Genomic DNA, 25,217 nt, shown 5'->3' on the forward strand with positions numbered 1-25,217 from the left:
GATTTGGGGACACTTAAGCAAAACATAGTTCTCCTATCAGAATTCTTAATCCCTCAGACAGACATGCTAGTATAGAGTTTTTAGTGATTAAATTCTGATTCTCTGGACCATTTGGCTGAAATATATCACTGGATTGTCCTGTAATGACCTAGAAAACCCCCTTAAGCTAGGGACACACAGGGAGATCCTCAACCCTTGTTTGTGTTCCAGCCCCAGATGCCAGAGAATTTCCCTCTTTCACTTCCCTCTGTGGAAGGGTGCCAAAGTAAAAAGAGTGCCAAGGTAAATAAGGCTATGTGTGGCAGATACCTTGCTGGAGATGTTTTTAGTTCATATACAATAGAGATAGTCTGTAGAATGTCTGCATATGTGTGTGTGCACGAAGCCTCCTCCCACACACATATGTACATGTTGCGTCCTCATGTGTATACATTTAAAGAAAGGAAATAAATCTTACATTTGTATCAAATAAGCATGCCACTTTGAAAAGTTGAGAGAAGTGGAGTGGGTGTGTGGTGGTTTAAGAACATATGTTCTAGGGTCAGACAGCCTAGGTTTGTATGCCAGCTCTGTAACCTTCCTATCCCTGGGTTTCCTCATCTGTAAAACAAGGATAATGATAGCATGTACTCTTAGGATATTTTGAAGACCCTATAAGTGAGAAAATACATGAAAAAAATCCCTCAGGGCAGTGCTTGGTACACAGTGAGCTCTCACTTATCATGGTCATTATGGTCATTATCACTGCCACGTCTGCTGCTAGTGCCACTACTGCTCCTCCTCTCCCCACTGAAGCTCTAATCATTTACCCTAGAAACAGTTTCCATTGCACTTTAGTGACAAGGATCTCAGATTTTTTAATGGTATCAGACCTGCATTTCTATAAGGCTAATACTGCAGAATTACTGGAAAATGTATCAAGAAGAAACTAAAATATGCTTCTGTATCTTCTAAACCTGTATTGTAGTCAGAGATTAGAGGAAATTTATAATCAACTACTAATTACTTAAAAATTAAACACTGAGGGCCAAGCCCGTGGCGCACTTGGGAGAATGCAGCACTGGGAGCGCAGCAGCGCTCCCGCCCCGGGTTCGGATCCTATGTAGGGACGACAGGTACGCTCACAGCGCTCACTGGCTGAGCGCAGTGCGGCCGGTCTCAAAAAGGACAAAAAAAAAAAAATTAAACACTGATAATATGCCAATTTTTAAAGAGATATGTTTTCTAGCCACTGATTTTCTAGATTCATCTCAAAGCTTCCATTTAACAATTTAAATTACTTAAATTTTATTATTAAGGGAAGCAGTTTTCCTGATTCTTATGAAACCCTATTTGGGTAAAATTGATTAAACCTTTTAATCACACAGTTTTTGAGGAATTGATTTTTCATAGCCTTTTTATTTACATGTGGGTACTGCATAGGAAAGGTAGCTGATTGGCTCTGTTTGTTTCACAGGGATGAAGAGTAGCATTCTCACAGATTAAAGTGTCCTCATCATTTCCATTTTCTTCTATATTTGCCCACATTCTGCAGTTCTTACTAAATTTGTTTACTTGTTGGAATACTTTTGTCATCTATGACTTTGAATATTGCTATTCAGTAGATGAATCCCATAGCTTGTTATGAATTCACGTGTATCACAGGGCCAGTGTGAGGCTGTAAAGCATCAGAAATAAATCAGACCTGAGCAAAGCTGAACTTTGGAACTTGCATTTTTAGTTTCTGTTTATTTCTGGAACCAAGATTCAAAAAAAAGACTTACTTTATTACAAACATGTGGGTGTTACCTTTTACCTGTTATCTTCAGCCACAGGTAATTGTTGATTCTATAAAGTTTTCAAAGATTTGTGTCCACTAGGGATTTCCAAATTTGCGCAACTTTTTCTCACCATTTTAGAAATTATGTTAGGTAAAATTAAAACTGTGTATTAGTATATTTTACTAATAATACCAATCACCTTTCAGGGCTGATTAAATATTTTGTGCAGCATTCTGTTTGTTTAATCCTTCTTTCACTTAATCTTTTTGATCATTTTCTTATTTGATAAGGTTGTCCTATAGCAAAGGAGTAATTCATGTAATAAAAGTATCTTAACTGCTGTAATTAATATATCAGAGTAACTTTTAAAATAAAAGTCATAAATTTCATTAAGTATTAAAATGACTTTTTCCTGTTGACTTCTGTATGTAAGAGAAAGATTGACTTTATGGCATTATGAAAATCAGAATTTTAAGATCTAAAATGCAAAACATGTTAAATTTAGATTCTAGAACAATGTATAGGAAGACATGTCACAAGTTTCTAGGTTTTCTGGTTAAGTTATTAGTATTCTTTTTGATATTCAAATGTGTTTTGATATTTAAATAAACGGGCTGGCCAGTTAGCTCAGTTGGTTAAAGCATAGTGTTATAACACCAAGGTTAAGGGTTTGAATCCCCTTACCGCCAGCCACCAAAAAAAAAAAGATATTTAAATAATCTATTGAATGCAGAACTTAAATTTTGTAAACCATTATGGAAAATGTTTATATTAACATAATTGAAGTGAATTATGTTTGGAACAATCTGAAGGTGGTACTTGTGTGAGGATACTTCAAAGAGTTCATGGAAAAATGGAAAAAAGATTATATGAATCTTTCCATGAACTTTTTGAAGTACCCTCATACTGTTTAAGAGCTGAGCCCTTGAAAGCGTACAGATACTGAGGTGTATCATTTACTAGTAGTGTGATCTTAGTTGGTTTCGTTGCTTATAACAGAAATCCCTGGAACTGGGTGATTTATAAAGAAAATGTAATTTATTGCTTACGGTTTTGGAGGCTGGGAAGTCCACAGTGTGGGGAACACATCTGGTGAGGGTCTTGGTGGTGACAGTGACCTAGGGGTCTCACAGGGCAGAAAATGGCCGAGCAGAGAGAAAGTTCCTCATGCACTTTCCTTTTAAAGCCATCAGAACCATGCCCCAACCACCATTTTTGATCCATTTACCACAGCATGGTCCTGCCATCTAATTACCTCTTCAAGGCCCTGCATTTCAATTACCATAATAAGACTTAACACCCTCTTAACACTGTCACAGTGAGGACCAAGCCTCCAATACATTAAACTTTTGGGGGGGACACAATTGAATCTATAATATGTGACTTTGATCAAATTAATCAACCTCTCTCTATGCTTTAGTTTCCCCATCTGTCTTACTTTGTTCAGGCTACTATAACAAAATAGCATAGACTGGGTACTTATAAATGACAGAAATTTATTTCTCATAGTCCTGGAGGCTAGGAAATTCAAGATTAAGGTGCTGGCAAATTCAATGCCTGGTGAGGGACCATTTCCTGATTCATAGATGGTGCCTTCTCCTTGTGTCCTTACATGGTAGAAGGAGCTAGGTAGCTCTGGGGTCTCTTTTATAAGGGCACTAATCCAAATCATGAGTGCTTCACCCTCATGACCTGATTGCCTCACAAAGACCCCACTCACCTCCTAATACCATCACCTTGGGGATTTCAACATATGAATTGAGGGAGAGGAGGAGATAAACATTTAGAACACAGCACCACCTGTAAAATGGGATAGTAATAACTGCTCCATTGAGTGTCAGGATTAAAGGAGATAAGATTATTAGTTACCAGTTACCATAGTGGTTTTTTTTTTTTTAACTGCAGTGTTTGTTTTTTTGTTTCATGCTTGTACTTTTAACATTTCCTTCCATTTGAATACTTGCTTTTTTTTTTTTTTTGTCTCCTGCAGACCTGTGTCTGTCCACTTAGGTGTAAGATCTATTTGTGTGTCAGGGATGATGTTGCAGTGCTAATGTTCAATTGCCCTATTTGGCAATATTCTGATCATTACCTATTAGGAGTAATACCAGTGTTAACTAACTCTCCTTGCCTGACAGTAGTGCTGCCACTATTCCTTGTTTCTATGGTAGTAGATGAGGTTTAAATGGTCCTGTTATTCCAGCCTCCAGACACCATTCCAGATCTACTGGTGCCCTCTACGCCCCCGATGTGTATGGGGCCTCAGGTGAAGGATGAGTACATTTTCACTATCATCTGTGCATTCATCTCAGATTTTTGTCCTTTTCAGTTTCCATTGAATAATATTTGTTTTAAAATTGGTTTGTTTTTATTTAAGTTTAATTTCTTGGAAAAATAAATCATTTGTGGTTTTTTTTCTTTTTCCCCAAGTAATTATTTTCCCCTTCAGCAACCTTATTGAATATTTTTCTCACTGGCAAATGGACATTTTTCTTTTGTATAACATGTTATGTCATTTTAAAATGTAAAATTGTTTTACGTTCTCAATTATGTACTTCATGTTTGTATATACGTTAAAAAAAAAAAAAAAAACCAAAATGGTGGATGAAGTGTTTTAATTGTAAATGATGGTATAGAAAGCAGTTGAGGGGGAGAATTCATCTCTGGTTTGTCTTTATATACCTCAGAATGTTGGGCACTAAACAGATATCAAGTGATCTGTCTTAGTTATAGAATGAAATCGACCTATTTTGAAGGAGAGAAGATAACAATTAGAACTTTTTCCCTTGTAAATTCCCGGTGTGGCTTCATTGATTTTTCTAACCGTTATTGGTTGAGGATTGATCTTTGTTCTGGGTTACTCTGTGGTTCACCCCTATGGATGAGATTTGCCTTCACTGATAGAGCTGGATTAATTAATGGGCTATAGATTTGCAAGCTATAGTCTGCCAGCCATGCTTTCTTCTACTTTGTGGTAATAAATAAATAGTTACTATTCGTTAAGTTTATTTTCTACGTATTGTCAATAATTTTAGTTGCCTTTACTCTTTCATTTTACCAAAAATTAAATGTGCCCAGAAAATACAATATTGCTTTTAAAATGCTTTGCCCCATTGGTTTTTTTCCTCCCTTAAAATTTCCCAAGCAGACACTGTTACATTTAGGACTCTCTCAAAGCTGTTTTCATTCTTTTGATTAATTAGGTCTTGGGTATGGGATGAGCCAGTCAAGCCGATTGTCATCTTCTGTCAGTGCCATGCGAGTCCTGAACACAGGTTCCGACGTGGAGGAGGCGGTAGCAGATGCCTTGGTACTCTTCTCCATTTCCTTATCATTATAAATGTTCCAATTATGTAACTAACGTGAGGAAGCCAGACCACTCATGTGGGAAAGGGGATGGGAAAATTCTTGTGAATTAAATTTAGGAAGAAACAATGTAAAAAGCAGAATTGTCCCTCAGTATTGGCGGGGGATTGGTTCCAGGACTTCCAAAATCCTCAGATGCTCGTCTCTGATATAAAATGGCATAATATTTGTATATAATGTGTGCATAGGCACATCCTCCCATATACTTTAAATCATCCCTAGATTACTAATACTACCTAATACAGTGTAAATGCTGTGTAAATAGTTATTATACTGTACTGTTTAGGGAATAATGATAAGAAAAAAAGTCTGTACGTGTGCAGTACATATGCAATTTTTTTAATCCAAATATTTTTGATCCAAAGTTAGTTGAATCTGTGGATGCAGAACCCACAGATACAGAGGTCTGACTGTAATTAATTCTTGGTCTTTTAATTACTCAGAATTTTAAGCCAGAGCCAACAGTACCAATGGAGGAGTGTCATGAATATAAATATTGATGTCTTTAATATGATAATGTCTTTCAAACACTGTAGTATACTGAAGGTAAGGGAAGGTAGATAAGTATAAATATGTACACCGACAAGCATGTAATTTCAAGGCTAGCTTAACCTTGAGTATTTAGAGATTGTTTTAGTTTGGGATCGGATCTTGTTTAGTCTTTTAATTATTTGTATTTTCTGAGCTGAGAGAAAGTACAGCCTCAAAGCAAATTATAATTAAGGTATCTTCCTGGTTCTTTATGCCTGAATATGATGAGGTTTAAAAAATGTTCTACAGATCCATGATAGTTTGTTAGTAGAGCTATATATCGCTGTTGTTATTCTCACCAAAAATTATGAAGGAAGTATCATTTGAAACAATGTATATAACTGGCTTTGGCTAATTTCCCAAATCATTCAGTATGACATTTCCTCTTTCAAATTGTATTAATCCTATATTTGAGAACTATTTACTCAGTCTCTTATCCACAACTTATAAAAGGCCTCATCTTTGTTTTGAAATAAAAAAATACATTATGCCTCTAAAGCTGTAGATCACATATTAACCAGTGTTGATATAAATAATTTTTGCCACATAGATTTGAAAAACAAGTTTTTAAAAATATTCATTGGTAATAGTTATAATTTATTGAATGTCATCACATATGCAGTTCTGCTCTAACAGTCAACATGTGTTGGATTTTTCCTTTTACCTCAGCCATTTGGTTATTTTTTATAAATTAATACTACTTTAAGTAGGGACTTTGTTCTCTTGGGCATGGGGTATATTGATCGCATTTTGTTCTGATGATATTAATCAATCAGATGTTTTAAATGTACTGTTACTCATTATTCTATTTCTCAAGTCACGTTTTCTAGTTTTTTTTAACTGGGTGATTTACCAGTTAAATTCTACTTACATAAATTTTATGAATTGAATAGGTTATTCTTGAGCTATTACTTATAATACTAAGATGTTGTATTTGAATTATATGAGGAATACTTAGCCACCAATGCTGAAATCTGAACCTCAATAATCAATTCTGTCTACTTTTATTTGCATAGCACGGAGACTCTGGTAATCAATTTTTAAGAAAAAACTTTCCAACTATTAAGCCTAATTTAGACCTGAGGAAAATCATAAAAATAAAATTAACTTTGGAAATGGCAAAAGGATCCAAATAGAATATTTGAGTGTCTTTGGGAAAACTGGTTATGGAAATATTTTTATAGCTTAGATAACTCTTTAAACTAAAGCATATTGACAAGATTAAAGATATAGCCCACTTATAAGCAGCTCTTTTGTATCTGTATGTTAAAAAACGTAATGTTTCTGATCATAGGCATTGTTAATGTCTACTTCACTGTTCTGTTTAGCAAAATGTTCTTCATTATTTTCAATTTTTCTCTTTAAAAATTTACTGCTCTCAGCTCTTAGGAGACATACGGACTAAGGTATAGACATTGCTATTTTCTGACATCTTATGATACCATCACTTTTTTTCTTTGCTTCATCAATTTAACAGATGATGGTCTTCTATAAAAAAATAAAATGGAAGTAATAAAATCCTTAGACATACATCTGTTTTTCTGTAAATATAATTATCAAGAGGGAGATACTGCTTGAATAGAGTGTCTTGTGGGGGTGCTAGTCCTTTCAGCCTGACTACTTCATATAAAGGAGGTGAGGTCATTCACACTAACATCTGTAAAAAGACTGCTCCTAGAGCCCAACACAGGAAATATCACAGTGTTACCATTCTAAATTAAATTGATATCTCTAGGGGCCGGCCCGGTGGCGCACTGCTACAGTACGCCACTTGGGAGTGCAGCGACGCTCCCGCCGAGGGTTCGGATCCCACATACAGACCGGCCGCTCACTGGCTGAGCGAGGTGCGGGCGCAACACCGAGGGTTGCGATCCCGTTGCCAGTCCCGGTCTGGTACAGGCGCGACACTGAGGGTTGCGATCCGTTGCTGGTCACGAAAAAAGACAAAAAGGAAAAAAATAAATAAAAATAAATAAATAAATAAATTGATATCTCTAGATCAATATTAGGCATTTAGAGATGGAAATCACTAAGTTCAAATCATATTTCTTTTAGAATTTAGACTTGGGCAAACTTAGAGCCACCTGGAACTATTTTAAATTATTGTGCTTAATATGTTTTATAGAAACATCTTCACCATTCACCAGTCAAAATTCAAATAACAGATTACATAAAGATTTGTTTTTAATTCTTCCAGGAAATCTCAAATAAGCCACTTATTCTCTCTCATTTCACTTTTAATATCGCATATATAAAATAATGTCTTAGATGTAAAGAAATCAAAGGAATCTGAATATGTTTTCTAACATTTCTTGAAATAGTTGGTTTACATACATTGAGCAAAGCACGGAGGTCCCTTACGGAACTTGCCTCCTAAATAATAATAGTAAGCAAAACAATTTTTCATCATTCTTTGTATTTTACTTTTCTAGGAGACATGAAGGGTTGGGTACAAGGGAAGGAATAGTAGTAAGAGAAGTGGTAGTAGAGGCAAAAGGAGAGTAGAGGAAAGAAGGTTGAGAGAAAGGGAAAAAATGGAACTTTACACAGGGGAAAACATGCATTTTCCTGATCCATTGTATTCCTCCTTTAAAAGGTAGTATTCTCTTCTTACCAATTCAGATTTCTACTAGTTTCTGTTCATTTACATTCTGGTTGTTCTTGGTTTTCCATGAAAGGAGAAGGGAAAAAACCCACATTTCTGAGTACTTCCCACTTTACATATCTGAACTTCCATATAGTCTTATTCTGCTTCTACCACTTCCATAGTTAAAGAATGTTTCACCTTCTACTAACTTCTGTAACATGTTTTCTGAAGAAAAACTAAATATTGACATTTTATTATTACAATGATGAGCAGCATGCTTCATACTTATTTTAAAACAAAAATCCTTTTGTTCTCAGTAGAAATGAAATTCTTTTAGCTACTGCTAATGCAATTCTTTATGTACAACAGAAAAAACCTGCTCGAAGAAGATATGAATCCTATGGAATGCATTCAGATGATGATGCCAACAGTGATGCGTCCAGTGCTTGTTCAGAACGTTCCTATAGTTCTCGAAATGGTAGTATTCCTACATATATGAGGCAGACAGAAGATGTGGCCGAAGTTCTCAATAGATGCGCTAGTTCCAATTGGTCAGAAAGGAAGGAAGGCCTCCTGGGTCTGCAGAACTTATTAAAAAATCAGAGAACGCTAAGGTGAGATGTGTTGTTTTAATTATCTTGTCAGGTTAGCACTTTTTGGCTTGACTTTGTTTCTGTAACACTTTAAAGATTCTAGTATAGAAACAGACTTGACTTGAATTCAGAAGGTTGCATCAAAGTGTTTTTCCCAAGCCTCAGTCCTTTAGGACCATCTATACTATAGTTTACTAAAAAATTTATAATTCATTTGCTATATTTAATGAAACATTTTAAAAGGAAACTTTTTATTCACGAACAGAAGTTAAGTGAACAGTTATTAATTTTAAAAATTAAAATAATAAAATGCATATAATAAAGCTGACTGGTTTATTCAAATCCATTTCTGATAAGTTTTTCAGTGAGAGGAAAGAATGTTTATGCTTATTTGGAAATGAAGGTACTCACATATTCCTAGTGTTCATGTAATATGTGAATCTTAGTGTAATAGGAAATGCAGTTGAATGAACTTCTCTAAGAACAGAAGTTTGTTTTTTTGGTTTTTGGTTTTATTTCCTTTCCTAATGGCTTTTGCTTGCTTTTTTCCGCCCTGCATTCTTCATTTCCTTGTCTATGTAGTTTTGAGTCTTTTATATAGTCAACCCCTTTAAGAACCTAGCTTCAGATATTTCATAAGTTTGAGTATGGTAGAATGGAGAGGACTAATTCCTGACTTAATACATGTGAAATAGGGGTTTGATGTACTTGCTGTGTATTTATTTTAGAAAGTATTAGAACTGTATAATTTAAAGTAAATGTTTATCTGTGTACTAACTAGTATACTTTTATGTGTGCATGTCATACTTCATAAATCACCGTAATAAATCATTATAATATTGTTTCCAGCCCCATCAAGATTAAGTTGACATTAGATTCAGTATATCATTTTAAATGGCAAGAGAGTAGGCATAGTTTAGAAAGATTTTAGACTCAAAGTGGCAAAATTTAAAAAAACATCTTAGCACGTAAAAGGATAAGATTCATGTGCTGGGAATGCCATGTGTAAAATTTCCCTTGTCATACTACATTAATGAAATACAATTGTATTTCTTTTCATAACTTTCAAATAATGTGGGTTACAACAGAATCGCTACATTTGATAACTTTGTATTTAGCCCTAACTAGTAAATCCCAAAAATTTCTCAATTTTGAGGGCAGATTGTTTTTTAACATTTTCATTGTTATTAAGAAATTTAATTATATATAAGATTACTTCTAAATAACTTCTTCCTACAACAAGATATTAACTAGCCACTGTATTATTTTGACAGTCGAGTTGAACTGAAAAGATTATGTGAGATTTTCACAAGAATGTTTGCTGATCCTCATGGCAAGGTATGTTTTAGTATTTATGATTATTTACTGCAATAAAGTGTCATCTATATATTGCCCAAAAAGAAGTAAAATAATAGCAGAAAATGTAAGCCATTTTTGTTTTATTGTTGCCTCAAACGGTAGTAATATTTTTATATGTAATTAAAATTAAGTGTTTTATATCATACATAATTTAGAAATTGCTCTCTGGAAACCATTTGAGCTTTTCCAAAGAGAGACTGTCTAAGACTGAAAACTGAAAGGTATAAGTATACAGTTCTTGTATAATTTATCAGGGTGGGTGTATTTTGTAATACTATGAATATTTTACTATTTGTAACGGACATAATTGGGGTAAGTTGAAAAAAGTTCCTAACATTTTATTCAGTTTTCTTCTGCAATTATTATGTTAGTGTAAATATATTCTTATCTTGAAAGAACAGTTTTGCCATTAATAACACAAAAGCACAAAAAAGTATGGCTCTAGCCATAATCTGTATGTACACTGTGAAATTTTGGTTTGCCTTGATGTACTGTTATAAAAATATGTTATAGAAATATGTTCACTTATTCTGTTTCCAGCAATGTGTTTGATAATGGTGAAACTTTATTAAGTATCTTCCTTTAGGACACCAAAGGTCTACAGAAGAATTTCTAACCTAAATGAGAGCGATGTGGCGAAGAAATTATAAGAAAAATATTAATGAATTTCACTTTACTGTTTTTTTTAATCATCTTCTCTTTATTGTTGTATACATCATTTTCTCCTCATTTTTTTCTATTTTTGATATTTTCATTACTTACAACACTACTTAGATATTAAAATCCCACTTTATACATAAACTAAAATCCAGCTAAAGATTTGAATCTAGTGGAATATATACTTAATTATTTAAATTAATTGGTTATACTTTATTACAGTGTTTTTTAAATATTATCCTCTGTTCAAAGGTGTATTTATTTTATCTAAGGACAAAAGATTTCATTAAAAGACAAAGATGAAAATGCATTTGGTATAGTTCGTAACTTTCAAACTGAAGGTATATATAATTCTACCATTTTTTTTTTCCTTTTTGTCTTTTTTACTGACCGGTAACGGGATCGCAACCCTCGGTGTCGCGCCCGCACTGGGGACCGGCAACGGGATCGCAACCCTTGGTGTTGCGCCCGCACCACGCTCAACCAGTGAGCGGGAACCAGTCTCCACATGGGATCCGAACCCTCGGCGGGAGCACCGCCACAGGCGGCGCACTCTCCAGTGCGCCACTGGGCCGGCCCATAATTCTACCATTTTATATTGATATTGCTACCACTAATCACAGCTGTAGGTTCTGCTTTAATGCAAAAATTTCTGTAAATTATAAACAAATTAACTTGGTATTGTTAGTTGGCAATATAAGCCAAAGGATGAGACAGTTATCTGGGTAAGCCTTTTTATTAAGCAACATTTTAATTAAGTCTGCTCAACTTTGAAAAATACAGTTATTAAACATCTTCAATAAGTGGTATAACTTCACTACTGGAAGGTATGAGTTGAAGGCTGGATTATTTCTTGAAGTCATAGTTTTTGACTTTGTGTTAGGGTAATAATGCAATTTAGTTGGATGATAGAATCTATCCAGTGATAAAGAGAAACATTTTTTAAAAGATCAAATAGGAAAGCCGAGTTTGATGTTGGCAAAGGAATTGAACTGAGCACAAATTTTTGGCCTTCCTTAGTAGATGTGGAGAACCAGCTACAATTCTCCCTAGAATTGAATCAGAAAGATGACATTTTGTTTTTTCTTTTCAGAATTTTATAGCAACATAAAATTCTTATTTACCCACTTGGGGTTTTTCTGTTTATTTTGGTATTTGTTTTTTTAGTCCAGTGAAGACAAATATGGAAGAATTTTGTTTGTTTCCGTTTGGCTTTTGTTTGGTGATTGTTCATCACAGGCTCTGCCAATAATATAATTCATTAAAAGTAAACTAGACATGTCACCATACTGTGCTGAGTTAAAAATGTTAGAGTTTGATTTTTTTGCGTTACATCTGATATTAAAACAGCAGATATGCCCCTCAGTTCCTTCTTCAGGATCAAGCAATTGTTTTTGATGCCTTCCTTTCTTTTCCTTTCAAATGCAATTTTGTTCTATATCAGGGGTCAGCCATTATTTTCTGTAAATATTGAGGCTTTGCAGACCATATTGATCTCTGTCCCAGCTATTCAACTCTGCCATTATAGCACAAAGACATCCATAATAGACAGAATATAAACAAATGAATGTGACTGAGTTGCAGTAAAACTTCATTTATGAACATTGAAGTTTGAATGTTCATATAATTTTCATGTATCACTAAGTAGTCTTTTGTTTTTTTTAAAACCACGTAAAATTATAAGATCACTCTTAGCTTGCAGGCCAAACTTTAATGACTATATGATGAACTCTTTGTCATTGACACTAAAATAGAAACATACATTCAGGAACTTATACTCATGCAGCTCATGCTGCAGGTTGAAGGTTAGGACTATTAAAGGGAAACAGTGGACTTCCAGTGAAGATGGTGGAATAGATGGTGCCCAGTGTCACTCTCTCCCACAAATCAACCAATTTACAACTATAAAAATGTAACAACAGCCAAGCTGGGGCCGCTGGAGCTCAGGGGAAAAGGAGAGACCTACAGAGTTCATGAACAGGGAGAAGCCATGATGAGAGAAAGAAAAAACTGCTCAGAGTGTTTCGGGCCGCAGTTGCTTTAAGCCTGGAACTGCTGAGTGCATAGAGCAGGAGCCAGCAGAAGCCACAGCTGTGCCCTTCGGATAGAGTTACTTGGAGGTGGCAGGGGAGAAGAGGGCGTTGGTAGCCCCCAGAACCAACACCACTAATAGTGTTCTGGTGGACACATGCAGGAGCGAGGAGCCAGAACAGCTGAAAAAGGGGAGCCATTCAGAGGTCAGTGAGTTATCACAAGGGACCGGCGCAGGGCCCATCCCATGGCCCGTCCCATGGGAAGTGTTTGGAATGCACGCAGTGGGGGAGATGGACCCACTGGGAGAACACTGGGACGTAGCAAGGACAGCCAATCCACCCCCAAATCAGCGCCGGACCACTCAGAGGATACTGATGAGGAATGTAGAATTGCATGGGATGCAGTTTGATGAAAAGATTTAGGCCCAAATCAGAGTTTCTACACAACCCAGGTTCATCTGGTCTCTGGAGACCTGGAAGTAGCTGTAAGGTCAACAAGTAAGCCCTGAGCTGCACAAAAAGTCTTCCTAGGGAAACAGCAGCAAAGCAGCAATTTAGCTCAACAACACAGTTCAAGTACTGGTTCCTAGAGGAAATTCCCCGTTTTAGAAGTAAGCAAAGGACAAAAAGTTAGTTTCAGCCCAGGCACACCACTAGTGCCTCGGGGCCCCACCCAGGGGCCTGGGGTATGGAGCTGGGAACCGGATCCCCGCCCCTGCCCACAACCAGGCACACTGCCGGCACCAAGGAGAATGCCAAAAACATCACCTCCATGTGGGTGGGCCACCACAGCCACCACAGTAACCACAGCTGCCACGAAAGGGCTAGACATCACAACCACCACACAGATGGTCCACCAGCCACTGGAGTGCATTGACACAAGGAGAGTCACCAGCAGAGACCAGAGAAAAGAATAGGATGTCTCTCTCCACAAAGCCATTCCAGAGTGACAGAAGAAGCATCTGCTCTGTGATAATATTGGGGGACCTGAACACGCCTTTCAGCATTGGACAGATCATCTAGGCAACACATCAACAGAGTAACCATTGCTCTTTCAGAGAGAGAGAAGAAATCTAGGGTTATCAGTGGTGGGAAGGGGGAGGAATAGTGGGATAGGGAAAGATTGGACTAGCGGCATAAAGAATAAGTACAGTTTGTAACAATATACATACTAGTAGTATTGATTTGATCAACATATGTCAACATTGAATCCCAAAATATATATAATCAATTATGATTCAATAAAAAGGGGGGGAGCGGTGTACTAGCCCCTGCTGGGTGAAATCACGTAGTCCTGCATATGCCTGCTGATCTCCATATCTGATCTGTGATTTTGATCTAAGTGCTCATTGCTGCATGGTTCTCCTCCTCCTCTCAGTTTTCTCTTCGTTCTCCATGGAGACAGTCAAATATTTTCTCTCCTTAAAACTCCAGCCCTGTTTACTTGCCCACCATCTCATGCCCCAGCATATGTCCTAGCCTCTCAGGTTACCAAGAAAATAGAAGCCATCAAGCCATCAAGAAACTCCTTTATTCAGTGTGCATTTTCTGTCATGTTAAGGAATGTGTGAGACAGGAGGAATGGTGTGTTTTATTTTCTGTGGTGCCTAATGAGGTCTTCCTTATGCCACTTCTTCCACTCTTCTTTTCAGATCTCTCTTCTTGTTTTCCTAGTGTTGGTGTTGCATAGAGTCTTGCCCTAGGCTCTCTTTCAATCTATACCTTTTCTGAAGCTTCAGTTACTCACTTTATCTTAATGGCTTCCAAGTGTGTATTTCCAGCCCATGTTTTTCTTCTGCACTTACTTTAATAACCACATGCCAATTGGTTATCTTCAACCTCAAAACTACTCTTCCTCCTGCATTGCCTTAACTCATTAGATGAAACCCCTATAACTTGGTTGCTCAAGTGAGGGATTTTGACATTATTCTAGAAATTTTACTCAATCCTGTTGATTTAACCTTCTGAATAACTCTCTATTCTCACTGCTAATTGAGGGCACAATGGTCTTTTGCCTGTCGTGCCTTGCCCTCACCTTCCATCCCTAAATTCTCCTCCACCCCATATCCCTTAATGACCTTTCTAAAAAGCAAATCTTCTCTACTAGCTTAAAACCTTTCAGTGACTGCTCATGGTCCTCAAGAAAATGTCCAAACAAAGCCTGTCATTTTTGCTTGTTATTCTGTTAACCTAGCCTAAACTATGTTCATTTCCCCAAATGTGTCATGTACTTTTCCTTGTGTCCTTGAAATATGCTATCAGAGACATTTTCTTTTCTTCCCCAATCCAGCATCCTTGGACCTCTGTTTAGACAGCACATCTTCCTCAAGCCTGGATTAGATCTGAGTTCAAATCATTTATCTGTAACGTCAACTATCCTGAAAACTCATGGTTGAGACCACCTGTTGTCCCCAGTGAAAACAGGTCACTTAGAGAATGAAGTTATGAGCAGTAGCCCATATCCTTCCAGCTAGGACCACCTTCTTTAGACTCCATAATGGTTTCCTTGTATTTTTTATACTAAGGGTCTGTGTCCAACTAAAATATTAGGCATGCTATAGTATACAGTGCAGATCTAGAAAGGAAGGGCTGGAAAAGAATGCTTTCTTAATACAGTTGAAGTGGGACAACTGGATTTTTCCTGGGATAGGAGTGATATGATTGATAAATATAGTTTGCAAGCTAAAATTATTTGATGTCTATAATTTGATAAGTGAACTTTTTTTACTTCATGTACAAATATGGAAATAAGTGATATATGTACAACAGTAATTTAGACCGTAAAGCAAATGTATAATTTAAGTTTTTCAATAGTTTACAAGAGAGGCAGGATAACACCTTAATAAAAAGCATGGATAGTGGAGCTGGATTGCTTGGGCTCAAATTCTGCCTCCAACACTTTTTAGCATTGTTTACCTTGATTTCTTAGTCTATAAAAAACGGTTAATAGTAATACTTCATAAGATTGTGGTGACGATTAAATGAGTTAATATATGTAAAGCCCTTATAACATACTGTCACCTCTCCCAGGGTGACAGAGACACAAAGGATTACTCAAAGCTCATTTCTCCAGAGAAGTGAGAAGCCCAGAAGGGGTTAATCCCAGGAGCAGTTCCTTCAAGAGAGAAGGATTCCTAAGAATAACCTGAATCAGGTTTTCTCTCAGTTTTTATTGTTCAGGCAAAAAGTTACAGAAAATAACATAGGTGGTTAATCAGTCATAGTGAAAACATAAACAAACTTGCTACATGACAATTTTCATTAAGGCAGGTGCAACTTAAAAATAGTTTAAGGAAATTACCATTAAAAGGGTCATAAAACTAAGCTATGTGACATACAAAAGAAACAATTAGATAATCATCATGGCAACTCTTAGTTCCCTAGGAAGCTTAAAGGAACAACTGAAGGCCAGATGAGGAACCAACCACGAATTGGCAGAGTAACCTTGGAGCTTTTAGCTCACATATTTTCCCATCATTAGGTTTAGCTGCACCAAGGACGAATGCCCTTAGAGCAAGCACTTTTGCTGTGTTACAGTTTTCTTATCCACACTAGAGACTTTTTAGTCCTGTGAAAGTTTTCTGTTTTTTCCCAAGCTTAGCATTTCTATGTGTAATTCTAAAAAGTTAGGCTATTCCTTAAACTACAGGGTTTTGGCTCTGCTAAAACTAAGGGCTGTCGCCCTACTAAGCTACAACTTATGCTAAGGGCTTTGGCCCTTCTAAAAACTAAGGACTGTGGTCCCACTAAGCTATAAGATAGGCCCTGTGAAATACATATGCTTATTAATGTTAGTATCCTCCACAACGTACCACACAAGTTTTTTAAATTCAAATTTAAATAAGTTTTAAAAACTAAGGAGTTCAGAGAAGATTTTTATTTTGAGTGTTCTGGACCCATTTTTTTCCCCTCAAAAGTAAGCAGTGTCAGATACCAAAAGCTATCTCATGCGATTCTGGCTCTTAACTCTGAAAAGAGCCACCTTCACTGAGGTGCATGCTTAGAATTGGCATTTTATGGGCCAAGCCCGTGGCGCACTCGGGAGAGTGCGGCGGTGGGAGCACAGCAGCGCTCCCGCCGCGGGTTCAGATCCTATATAGGGATGGCTGGTGTGATGCAGCCAGTCACAAAAAGGACAAAAAAAAAAAAAAAAGAATTGGCATTTTATGGGCCAAGCCCGTGGAGCCCTCGGGAGAGTGCGGCGGTGGGAGCACAGCAGCGCTCCCGCCGCGGGTTCAGATCCTATATAGGGATGGCTGGTGTGATGCAGCCAGTCACAAAAAGGACAAAAAAAAAAAAAAAAGAATTGGCATTTTATGGTTTTTTAAATTCTGCCTCTTGAATCATGCTCTTGAGTCTTGGACACCTAGGTTAGGAATTCAATCTGTAGCTACTATATGGTGCACAGTTGATTGAGTGCCCTACTTAGAAGGTCACATCTGGTCTCCCGATGAGTATTCTAGGCAGCTCAGCTATCTGCAGTCCTTGAATCAGGAGACTATAACATACATCCTACCTGGAGAAAATAAAAAATTGTGGTATAAATAGTAGTTACTTTTTACTTCCAAACAATAGTAATTGTTCCAAGCCTTCGCAGAAATAATTTAACTTCTGAAAGTATTGCTTTAAGGACAGGGAGGTGGGGAGAAGAAAAGAAACAAACAAATTCTAGATTCTGTGGTAATGAATGTGGAGCCAAATATCAGCACTGTTTGTTCAGAAATGAGAATCAGTGTCTGTTATTTTTGCATTCTTTCCAGAAGTTGAGCCTCAAAAATATACTTGAAAAGAAGGCTTTTTGTTTTTACTTTTTTATAGTTTCCTATAAAGAGAAACACAGGAAAATCATATAGTCTTCTCCCATACTATTCATTTAACTCTTGTTTTAAAAACTATTTTGAGTTTACCATAAAACTTTGACATTTGTCACTTTTATTTTCTAAGTGTTTTTCTTCCATACAGGAACTTTGCATTGATGGCGACTAATTTGTGTGTTTTTCTTTTTTTTCTTTTTTTCCTTTTGCATGCTGTCCCCTGTGTTGGAACTCTCAATAGAGAGTAAGTTGGTTCAATATTTGTTGGAAACCTAACTTTACTGCATGACTGTGAAATTAACCCTTTTTCTCTATTTTCTCTCCTGAAGAATTCATGCAGTGTTGGACCCTTTGCAATCCACGAAATGCTATTTGCAGTGATGCAAACTGTCATTCTGTTTGGAGATGTGCTTTTTAATCTACTAATTAACCTAATTTGATTATGTTCTTCTGTTCTATATTTGATGACTGGCACACCTAAGATATAGGCAAGTTTAAGAAAAGACTGCCTCAATTATAACAGCCTGAATATTTTAATTCTTTTCCAACAAATTAGTTGTGGATATGTGGGATTATAAATTGATTCCACTGAAGGTGGCTTTCAGTTAATTATTTAAAAATAATTCCCTTACTGCTGGCCAGCTAGCTGAGTTGGTTAGAGCACAGTGTTATAACACCAAGGTCCAGGGTTTGGATCCCCACACCAGCCAGCCACCGAAAATAATAATAATAATAACAACAATAATAATTCCCAAGTTTCACAATTATTAAAAAGAAAGTTAGCCCCTGCTTCCCCATATATACTTTTCTAATATTCTATTACTATCATTTCCTAAATGCAAACAGAGCAGATTATGGAGCAGTGATTCTCAACTTTCTCTTCTGAAATAAAATTTTTATCCCTAGCACTACATTAGCATATCTACTTTCCCTTTCTCCTTTAATCATATGTAGGGAAATGGGAGAATTTTAACATTTGACAGTAACTCTTTGTGTTAGGGCAATCAAGTAAGAAATTTTGTGTATAACTTCCAATATATTTTGGCTATAGATATGAATATATATATGTTTATATATGATCATTTAGTAAGTGCCATTGGTAGGATATAAGTATTTTTGAAAAATTATAAATAATAATACAGTTCTGTGTGTAGAGTACTATAAATTACATGTCTCCATTTTTATTCAGCTACTCACATTATTATCTAACCAAAGGAAATTGCTACTTAGGAGACTCAGAGATGTCTTCTTGAAGGAAATAGCAGTTCAGATCTTGATAGGAATGTAATAACTTTGGATATGTCATCATGAGAAGAAAGGGCCTCCAGGGAATGGCTAGCATGAGTCCAGAAAAAAGTGGGAGATGCCAGAAAGTTTTTAGGAAAGGAAAAGAAATTAATCTTGGCTAGAAGGTCTTCCCTTGCATTGAGGATAAAAGGTTGGCTACCAATTAAAGGATAAATTTACTTAAGAGAAAATCCTTGCATTTATTAAACAGTTTTTTGTTGGGCTGAGGAGTCTCTGATAACTTTGAGCTTGGTTCTAATCGCTGATGTAAGACTATATAAAAAATATAGTCTTTATTCTCAAATGGTATATTGGTATAAAAAGATAATATAAGTACAGAAAAAGTTAAATAGCACAATAAATAGCTAGTCACACTAAGAGTTCCAAGTAGGGAGGTCAGTGGCTGTTATTGAAAGTAGTCCAAGAAGCTTCTTGGCTGGGACTTGAGTAGTAAACTTTGAGGGAGTCACATACTGTGTGTAAATGAATGGAGTTGGGGGGTGCGGTATTTGGTAAGTGGGTGGGAATGATATATTCAAGGCTAAAGAGTTTATATTGCCAGATAGACCAAGATTAGATAGGAGAATTAAGAACCTTATCTAAGGGTTTGAGATATTATCCTATAGACAGTGAAGGGACATTAAAGGATTTTGTTTCTATCAAAAGAGTGATATCATAATCCAATGAGAAAGAAGCATGAATTGGCAAACTACAGCCTGCAGGCCAAATCTGCCCTTCTGCCTATTTTTGTAAATAAAATTATACTGGGGGGCCGGCCCGGTGGCGCACTGCTACAGTGCACCACTTGGGAGTGCGGCGGCGCTCCCGCCGAGGGTTCGGATCCCACATACAGACCGGCTGCTCACTGGCTGAGCGAGGTGCGGGCGCAACACCGAGGGTTGCGATCCGTTGCCGGTCACGAAAAAGACAAAAAGGAAAAAAAAATTATACTGGAACACAGCCATGCTCATTTGTTTATGTAATGTCTGTGTCTGTGCAACAATGGCACAGGTGAGTAGTTGCAACAGAGACCATATGGCTTGCAAAGCTTAAATATTTACTGTGTGGCCTGTTATAGAAATGGTTTAATGATTCCCATTATACAGGAAATATAAAGACTAAAGTCAGGCTACTATAAAAATCCAAACCTGAGGTCAGAAAGGCTTGGTGCCTATGACAACGGTGTGATAAATAGAGATGGAGCTATTCCAGAGGTTCTGGGGCTTCATAGGATAGATCAGAGGGGCCCTGTCAAGGAGGTCACATTTATAATGAAAAGAGAATCAGAATGAAGACACTTAGAGGGCCAGCCTGTGGCTCACTTGGGAGAGTGTGGTGCTGACAACAACAAGTCAAGGGTTAAGATTCCCTTACTGGTCATCTTTAAAAAAAAGGAAAAAAAAAAAAGACACTTAGGATGCAAAAGAATTCCTGGTAGCAGGAAAATAAGAGAAATAATAAGAGGAAAGCAGTGTCAAGCTCAGAATGGCCAAGCATACTAAACTTATGAAATAGCTATTATAAAATCACAGAAGATAATTGGTGGGAACAATAGGATGGAAGTTGAAAGAGAAATTCTTGGGATGGTGTCTTCTGCATCTGTAAGCAAAGGATTTAATTAGAGAACAAAGGAGTAAAAATAGTAGAAGATATCCTACTTTAGAGAGCAAGAACACAGAATAGAAGGACTAACCTTAAAATGGAATAAAATTATCTCTTCCTTGGAGAAATGTTTACTAGAGGGATAGATCTAGAGGAAATCAAATTGAAAAGTCAACGGATATTCGTAGTCTTTTGTTGTTCCGTGTGAATGTTATGATCCAGCAGTCCCACTGCTGGGTATATACCCAAAGAAATGGAAATCATCATGTTGAAGGGATACCTGCACTCCCATATTTGTCTATTTACAGTAGCCAAGAGTTGGAACCAACCTAAATGTCCATCAAAGGACGACTGAATAAGGAAAATGTGGTAGATATACACAATGGAATACTATTCTACCATAAAAAAGAATGAAATGCTGCAATTTGCAGCAACATGGATGAACTTAGAGAAAATTATGTTAAGTGAAATAAGCCAGGCACAGAAAGAGAAATACCATATTTCCTCACTCATAAGTGGGAATTTTAAAAAAATTTTTTTAGGTAAGCAAGATAAAGCAATCATAATAATTCCCTGAACTTTCAAAAGTAGAGAAGAGAACTGAGGCCGCCAGAGGTGAGAAAGGCAGAAGGGGATGGGAGGTTAGTGATTAATTGGTAAAGGGCCACAAAAAATGATTATATTGTGTAATGCTGAACATACTTATTATCCTGATTTGAGTATCACATTATGCACATAAGTATCAATATTCAATGCTGTACCCCTCAGATATGTACAATTTTATGTTTCAATAAAAAATCAAAAAAAGAGAAAAGTCAGTGGAGAATTTCATGTTGAATGACAGTGAAGTAGATGAGGTAAGTCATCTACTAATAGGATAGAACACAACTGAAAAACCGAGTGACCTAGCTTTAAGTATTGGCCAAGCCATTGACTACCTGTGAAACATTGGGCAAGTCACTTAATTTTCTGGTCATCTTAAAATGGGAGAGTTGACTTAGGCATTTTAATGTCTATGATTTTCAGAATGGATTTTCATATAGGAAAGCTTAAATTTGGAATCTTCACGAGAATAGATAGGTAAGAGTTGAAATAAGTGCGAAAGTGAACCAAGGAATAATAGAGAGTGGTGTGCTGGTAAACCAGCTTTGGGGCAGATGCAGGAAGCCCTGGTTTGTAGTGTTTGCCAGTTTCTGAGGTGTAAATACCTCTACCATGGCTCATTTCAAGGTAGCCACTTCACAAAATTCCCAAATAAAATTTCACAATTGACTCTTGAGGCATGTACAAGCTGATTCCAGCAGATTTGCCAGGTGGCAGTAAAAGTGAGTAACAGATTACATACATTTATTTGTCGTAGACAAGGTCTAGTGAAGTTCCTAAACAATATTCTGAGCCTTGAGGAGAGGGCAAGAGACAGTTTAAGTGAAGCAGTCATCCAAGTTTGGAATCTAAGAGAAGCCAAGTGTTGGGGAGTTGTTGGGGGAGGGGTGGGACGAGAGTTAAATCTACATTTTAAGAACAGTGTTGAAGCAGACGCTGCCTGGAGACCAGAGAATACTAAAAAATTTAAAGTGGTTATAGTTTCTGCATTTACAAATATAGAGATCTTAAGCAGATAACTAAAGTGTATTTTTTATTTTTAATTCAGGTTCAAATTTTAAAGCTTAGTTCTAATTCTGATAGAAAAAAATCCTTTATTTCTGACATAAGGAAAAAATGGAATTCATGGATAAAGGAAATTCAAGAAATAAAATATACATTGAAAGCAAAATTCTTAATTATATTAACATAATTCTGAGATTATTAACTTTTTAAAATCTTAGTTTTATTGTTTATTGTGATTATAATTTCTCTCATCACACAGGATGACTGACAGTCTTAAGAGTTTTTTTCCCTCTTTATCTAGAAATAAGTTTTCCAGTATGCTGTTGAATTCCTTGTAAAGAGATATAACCTTATTGCAGGTCACTTTTCATAAGTATTTTAATAAGATACATCAGTTATGAATATTAGCTTCCCTTCATCTTAAAATTTTTTTCACCTTATAAAATTTTTTAAACTCTTAGATTAATATTGGAATCAAGTATAAAACCCATCAATAGAAACGGAGACTAATAGCATGCCATATAGAACTTTTTTTTTAGGTCATTAACATTTAGATGCAGACTTTATCCTGAATTTATTTTAAGTACAGTTATGGTTATTCCAGATCATTTAAAATTACTTTTGGGGCAGTTTTAGTAAATAGTATACCTCATACCAAAAAAATTGTGGCAATTGTCATTTTGAGAAATCTAAGGATTCTCTAATTAGCCCTTTATGCTAGATAAAAATTATACTTTTGTGCTGACCGGTTGTTGCTCAGTTAGTTAGAGCATGGTGTTGTTATACCAAGGTCAAAGGGTCAGATCCTTGTACTGGCCAGCTGTTTAAAAAAAAAGTTTATACTTTAAGGTAGCTGTCAGTATAATTGTCTTCTGATTTATTTAGTGCCACTCTTCCAAAAAGCTGAGAGTCCATGAGATATAGATAGTTCTTCCCCTACATTTTATTTAAAATGGATTTCAGTTTAACCAGTTTAAGCTGTGGCATCATTGATAACATTAGGTGTGCCAGTCATTATGGCCAAAGTTTCTTTACCAAGTGATGCTGCATGGAATAGCTAACTGTCGAACTTCTGCAGAAGTTGGATAACAGTTCACATGTACTCTTGTATCACAGAGTCCAATGAAAAGCAAGAGAGATTGTTTTTCCGCTTGGCTGCCAATCGCTGCTGTGCCTCTGATTCCTGTGTTCCTTTCTATTTCAGTTTTGAATTGAGCATAGAGGTCAATATTCCTCCTTTTTTTTCTCCACCTTTCCCCTTTATCTACTGTAGGTATTCAGCATGTTTTTGGAGACTCTAGTAGATTTCATACAAGTCCACAAAGATGACCTTCAAGATTGGTTGTTTGTACTTCTGACACAACTACTAAAAAAAATGGGTGCTGATTTGCTTGGATCTGTTCAGGCAAAAGTTCAGAAAGCCCTTGATGTTACAAGGTAATATTTTCTTCTTATATTTCAAGTTTACCTGGTAGTAATGAGGAATATTTAGTTCCTGTATTAAAAATTCAGATTTCTGGGGCCGGCCCGGTGGCGCACTGGATAGTGCGCCGCTTGGGAAGCGCGGCGGCGCTCCCACCCGAGGGTTCAGATCCCACATACGGACCGGTTCCCACTCACTGGCTGAGCGAGGCGCGGGAGCAACGCCGAGGTTTGCAATCCCGTTGCCGGTCCCCGGTCCGGTACGGGGGCAACACTGAGGGTTGCGATCCGTTGCCGGACACGGAAAAAAGACAAAAGACAAAAAAAGAAAAAAAAAAAAATTCAGATTTCTGAATCCTTTCGATCTAGACTGCATGGGCTCCATTTGGAAATTGTTAATTATACCCATTCACATTGTATATTTAATACAACGTATTTCCTTAGATCGAACCATACACATACATTTCTTTTGTAAAAGTTTTATTAATACTGTTGAGTAATTCAAGGTGGTATTTTATCTTAATTAAGATATATCTGCAAAGTATGGTAGAAGATTTTATTCAATCTAATGTAAAAATAAAAGTATTTCCTAAGTTTTAAAAGAATGTTTTATTATACATTTCAGTATTCAAAATCTCTTCTGAGAAGATTTTGAACCAATGATATTTCTACTTTCCTGTATAGATTGTTGAAGGGATTTATTTCAAATATCCATTTTCTAAGTTGAGGTGAGTTTAGAATTTAGATTTTAGGTGTGGGGAAACATCTCTGAGAAAGTTGAACTTTTTAACTGAATAAATTTTTCTGGTTAAATCTACAGTTGAGGCAAGATAAACTATTATTTACTATAACGTTGCTTTTTAACCCCATACTGGGTGTAAATTCAGGTGTTCATACTGTTCTGAGAATGCTTTTATTGTATACTGTACCACACAGACTATACCACATGCAAATACTACTTCATGTGTGCTTTTTGAATGACATGTTTTGGTATTAAATAGTCTTTTGCTGTTAAGTTTGCTAAATGCTTACTTGCTGACTTAATTTTTGTTTGTTTTGCTTTCTTCTTATTTCAGAGAATCTTTTCCAAATGATCTTCAGTTCAATATTCTAATGAGATTTACAGTTGATCAGACCCAAACACCAAGTTTGAAGGTAATTCAAGGTCTTTTGAAGACATTATAAGGAATTGAAGTATTTTATTAATAAAGTTATATTGATATTTGTATTTCTGTCACATGAAAAGCTGTTCAATCAGTGGGTTTTGTTTTTATAAACTTTCAGACAGTCAAGCCAGCACTTCGGGACCAGCTTCACTCTTTTTGGAGTTCCAAGGTTTTTGTTTTTGTTTTTGTTTTAATCTGCATTATTTCTTTTCTTAACTCTGCAGTGTTTCAGATAATGTTTGTATGCATCTATATTCAACTACTAACCTTCTTTTGTAAGCCTTTTACGCATGCATATACTTGATTTCAAATGTTATTCAAATGTCACACTATCTTTTGGAGAAGCTTACTGGGAATACACATTTAAAAGGCATCACAGGTATGGCCATCTAACCCTAAGCTGGTAATGCAAACTTGCTCTATAAAGCCTTA

The 25,217-nt window shown here is 36.4% G+C and overlaps 1 protein-coding gene across 8 annotated transcripts in view; it reads left to right on the forward strand.

Moving 5' to 3' along the window:
- CLASP2 (cytoplasmic linker associated protein 2) overlaps positions 1 to 25,217 on the forward strand; it is a 192,309-nt gene that overhangs the window by 110,450 nt on the left and 56,642 nt on the right. For 2 of the 8 annotated variants that reach the window (XM_008578559.1, XM_008578558.1), the window contains exons 20-28: positions 3,964 to 4,026; positions 4,964 to 5,070; positions 7,040 to 7,063; positions 8,614 to 8,858; positions 10,112 to 10,175; positions 17,942 to 17,944; positions 23,471 to 23,634; positions 24,696 to 24,774; positions 24,904 to 24,954. In XM_008578559.1, coding sequence (XP_008576781.1) covers positions 3,964 to 4,026; positions 4,964 to 5,070; positions 7,040 to 7,063; positions 8,614 to 8,858; positions 10,112 to 10,175; positions 17,942 to 17,944; positions 23,471 to 23,634; positions 24,696 to 24,774; positions 24,904 to 24,954 — 800 coding nt within the window. The remainder of the gene's footprint in view (positions 1 to 3,963; positions 4,027 to 4,963; positions 5,071 to 7,039; positions 7,064 to 8,613; positions 8,859 to 10,111; positions 10,176 to 17,941; positions 17,945 to 23,470; positions 23,635 to 24,695; positions 24,775 to 24,903; positions 24,955 to 25,217) is intronic. The other 6 variants (XM_008578557.1, XM_008578562.1, XM_008578561.1 and 3 more) reach the window with 4 other exon arrangements.

The sequence above is a fragment of the Galeopterus variegatus genome, unplaced genomic scaffold (genome assembly GCF_000696425.1).
Source record: "Galeopterus variegatus unplaced genomic scaffold, G_variegatus-3.0.2 Scaffold1718, whole genome shotgun sequence".
In the NCBI taxonomy this organism is placed as follows: Eukaryota; Metazoa; Chordata; class Mammalia; order Dermoptera; family Cynocephalidae; genus Galeopterus; species Galeopterus variegatus.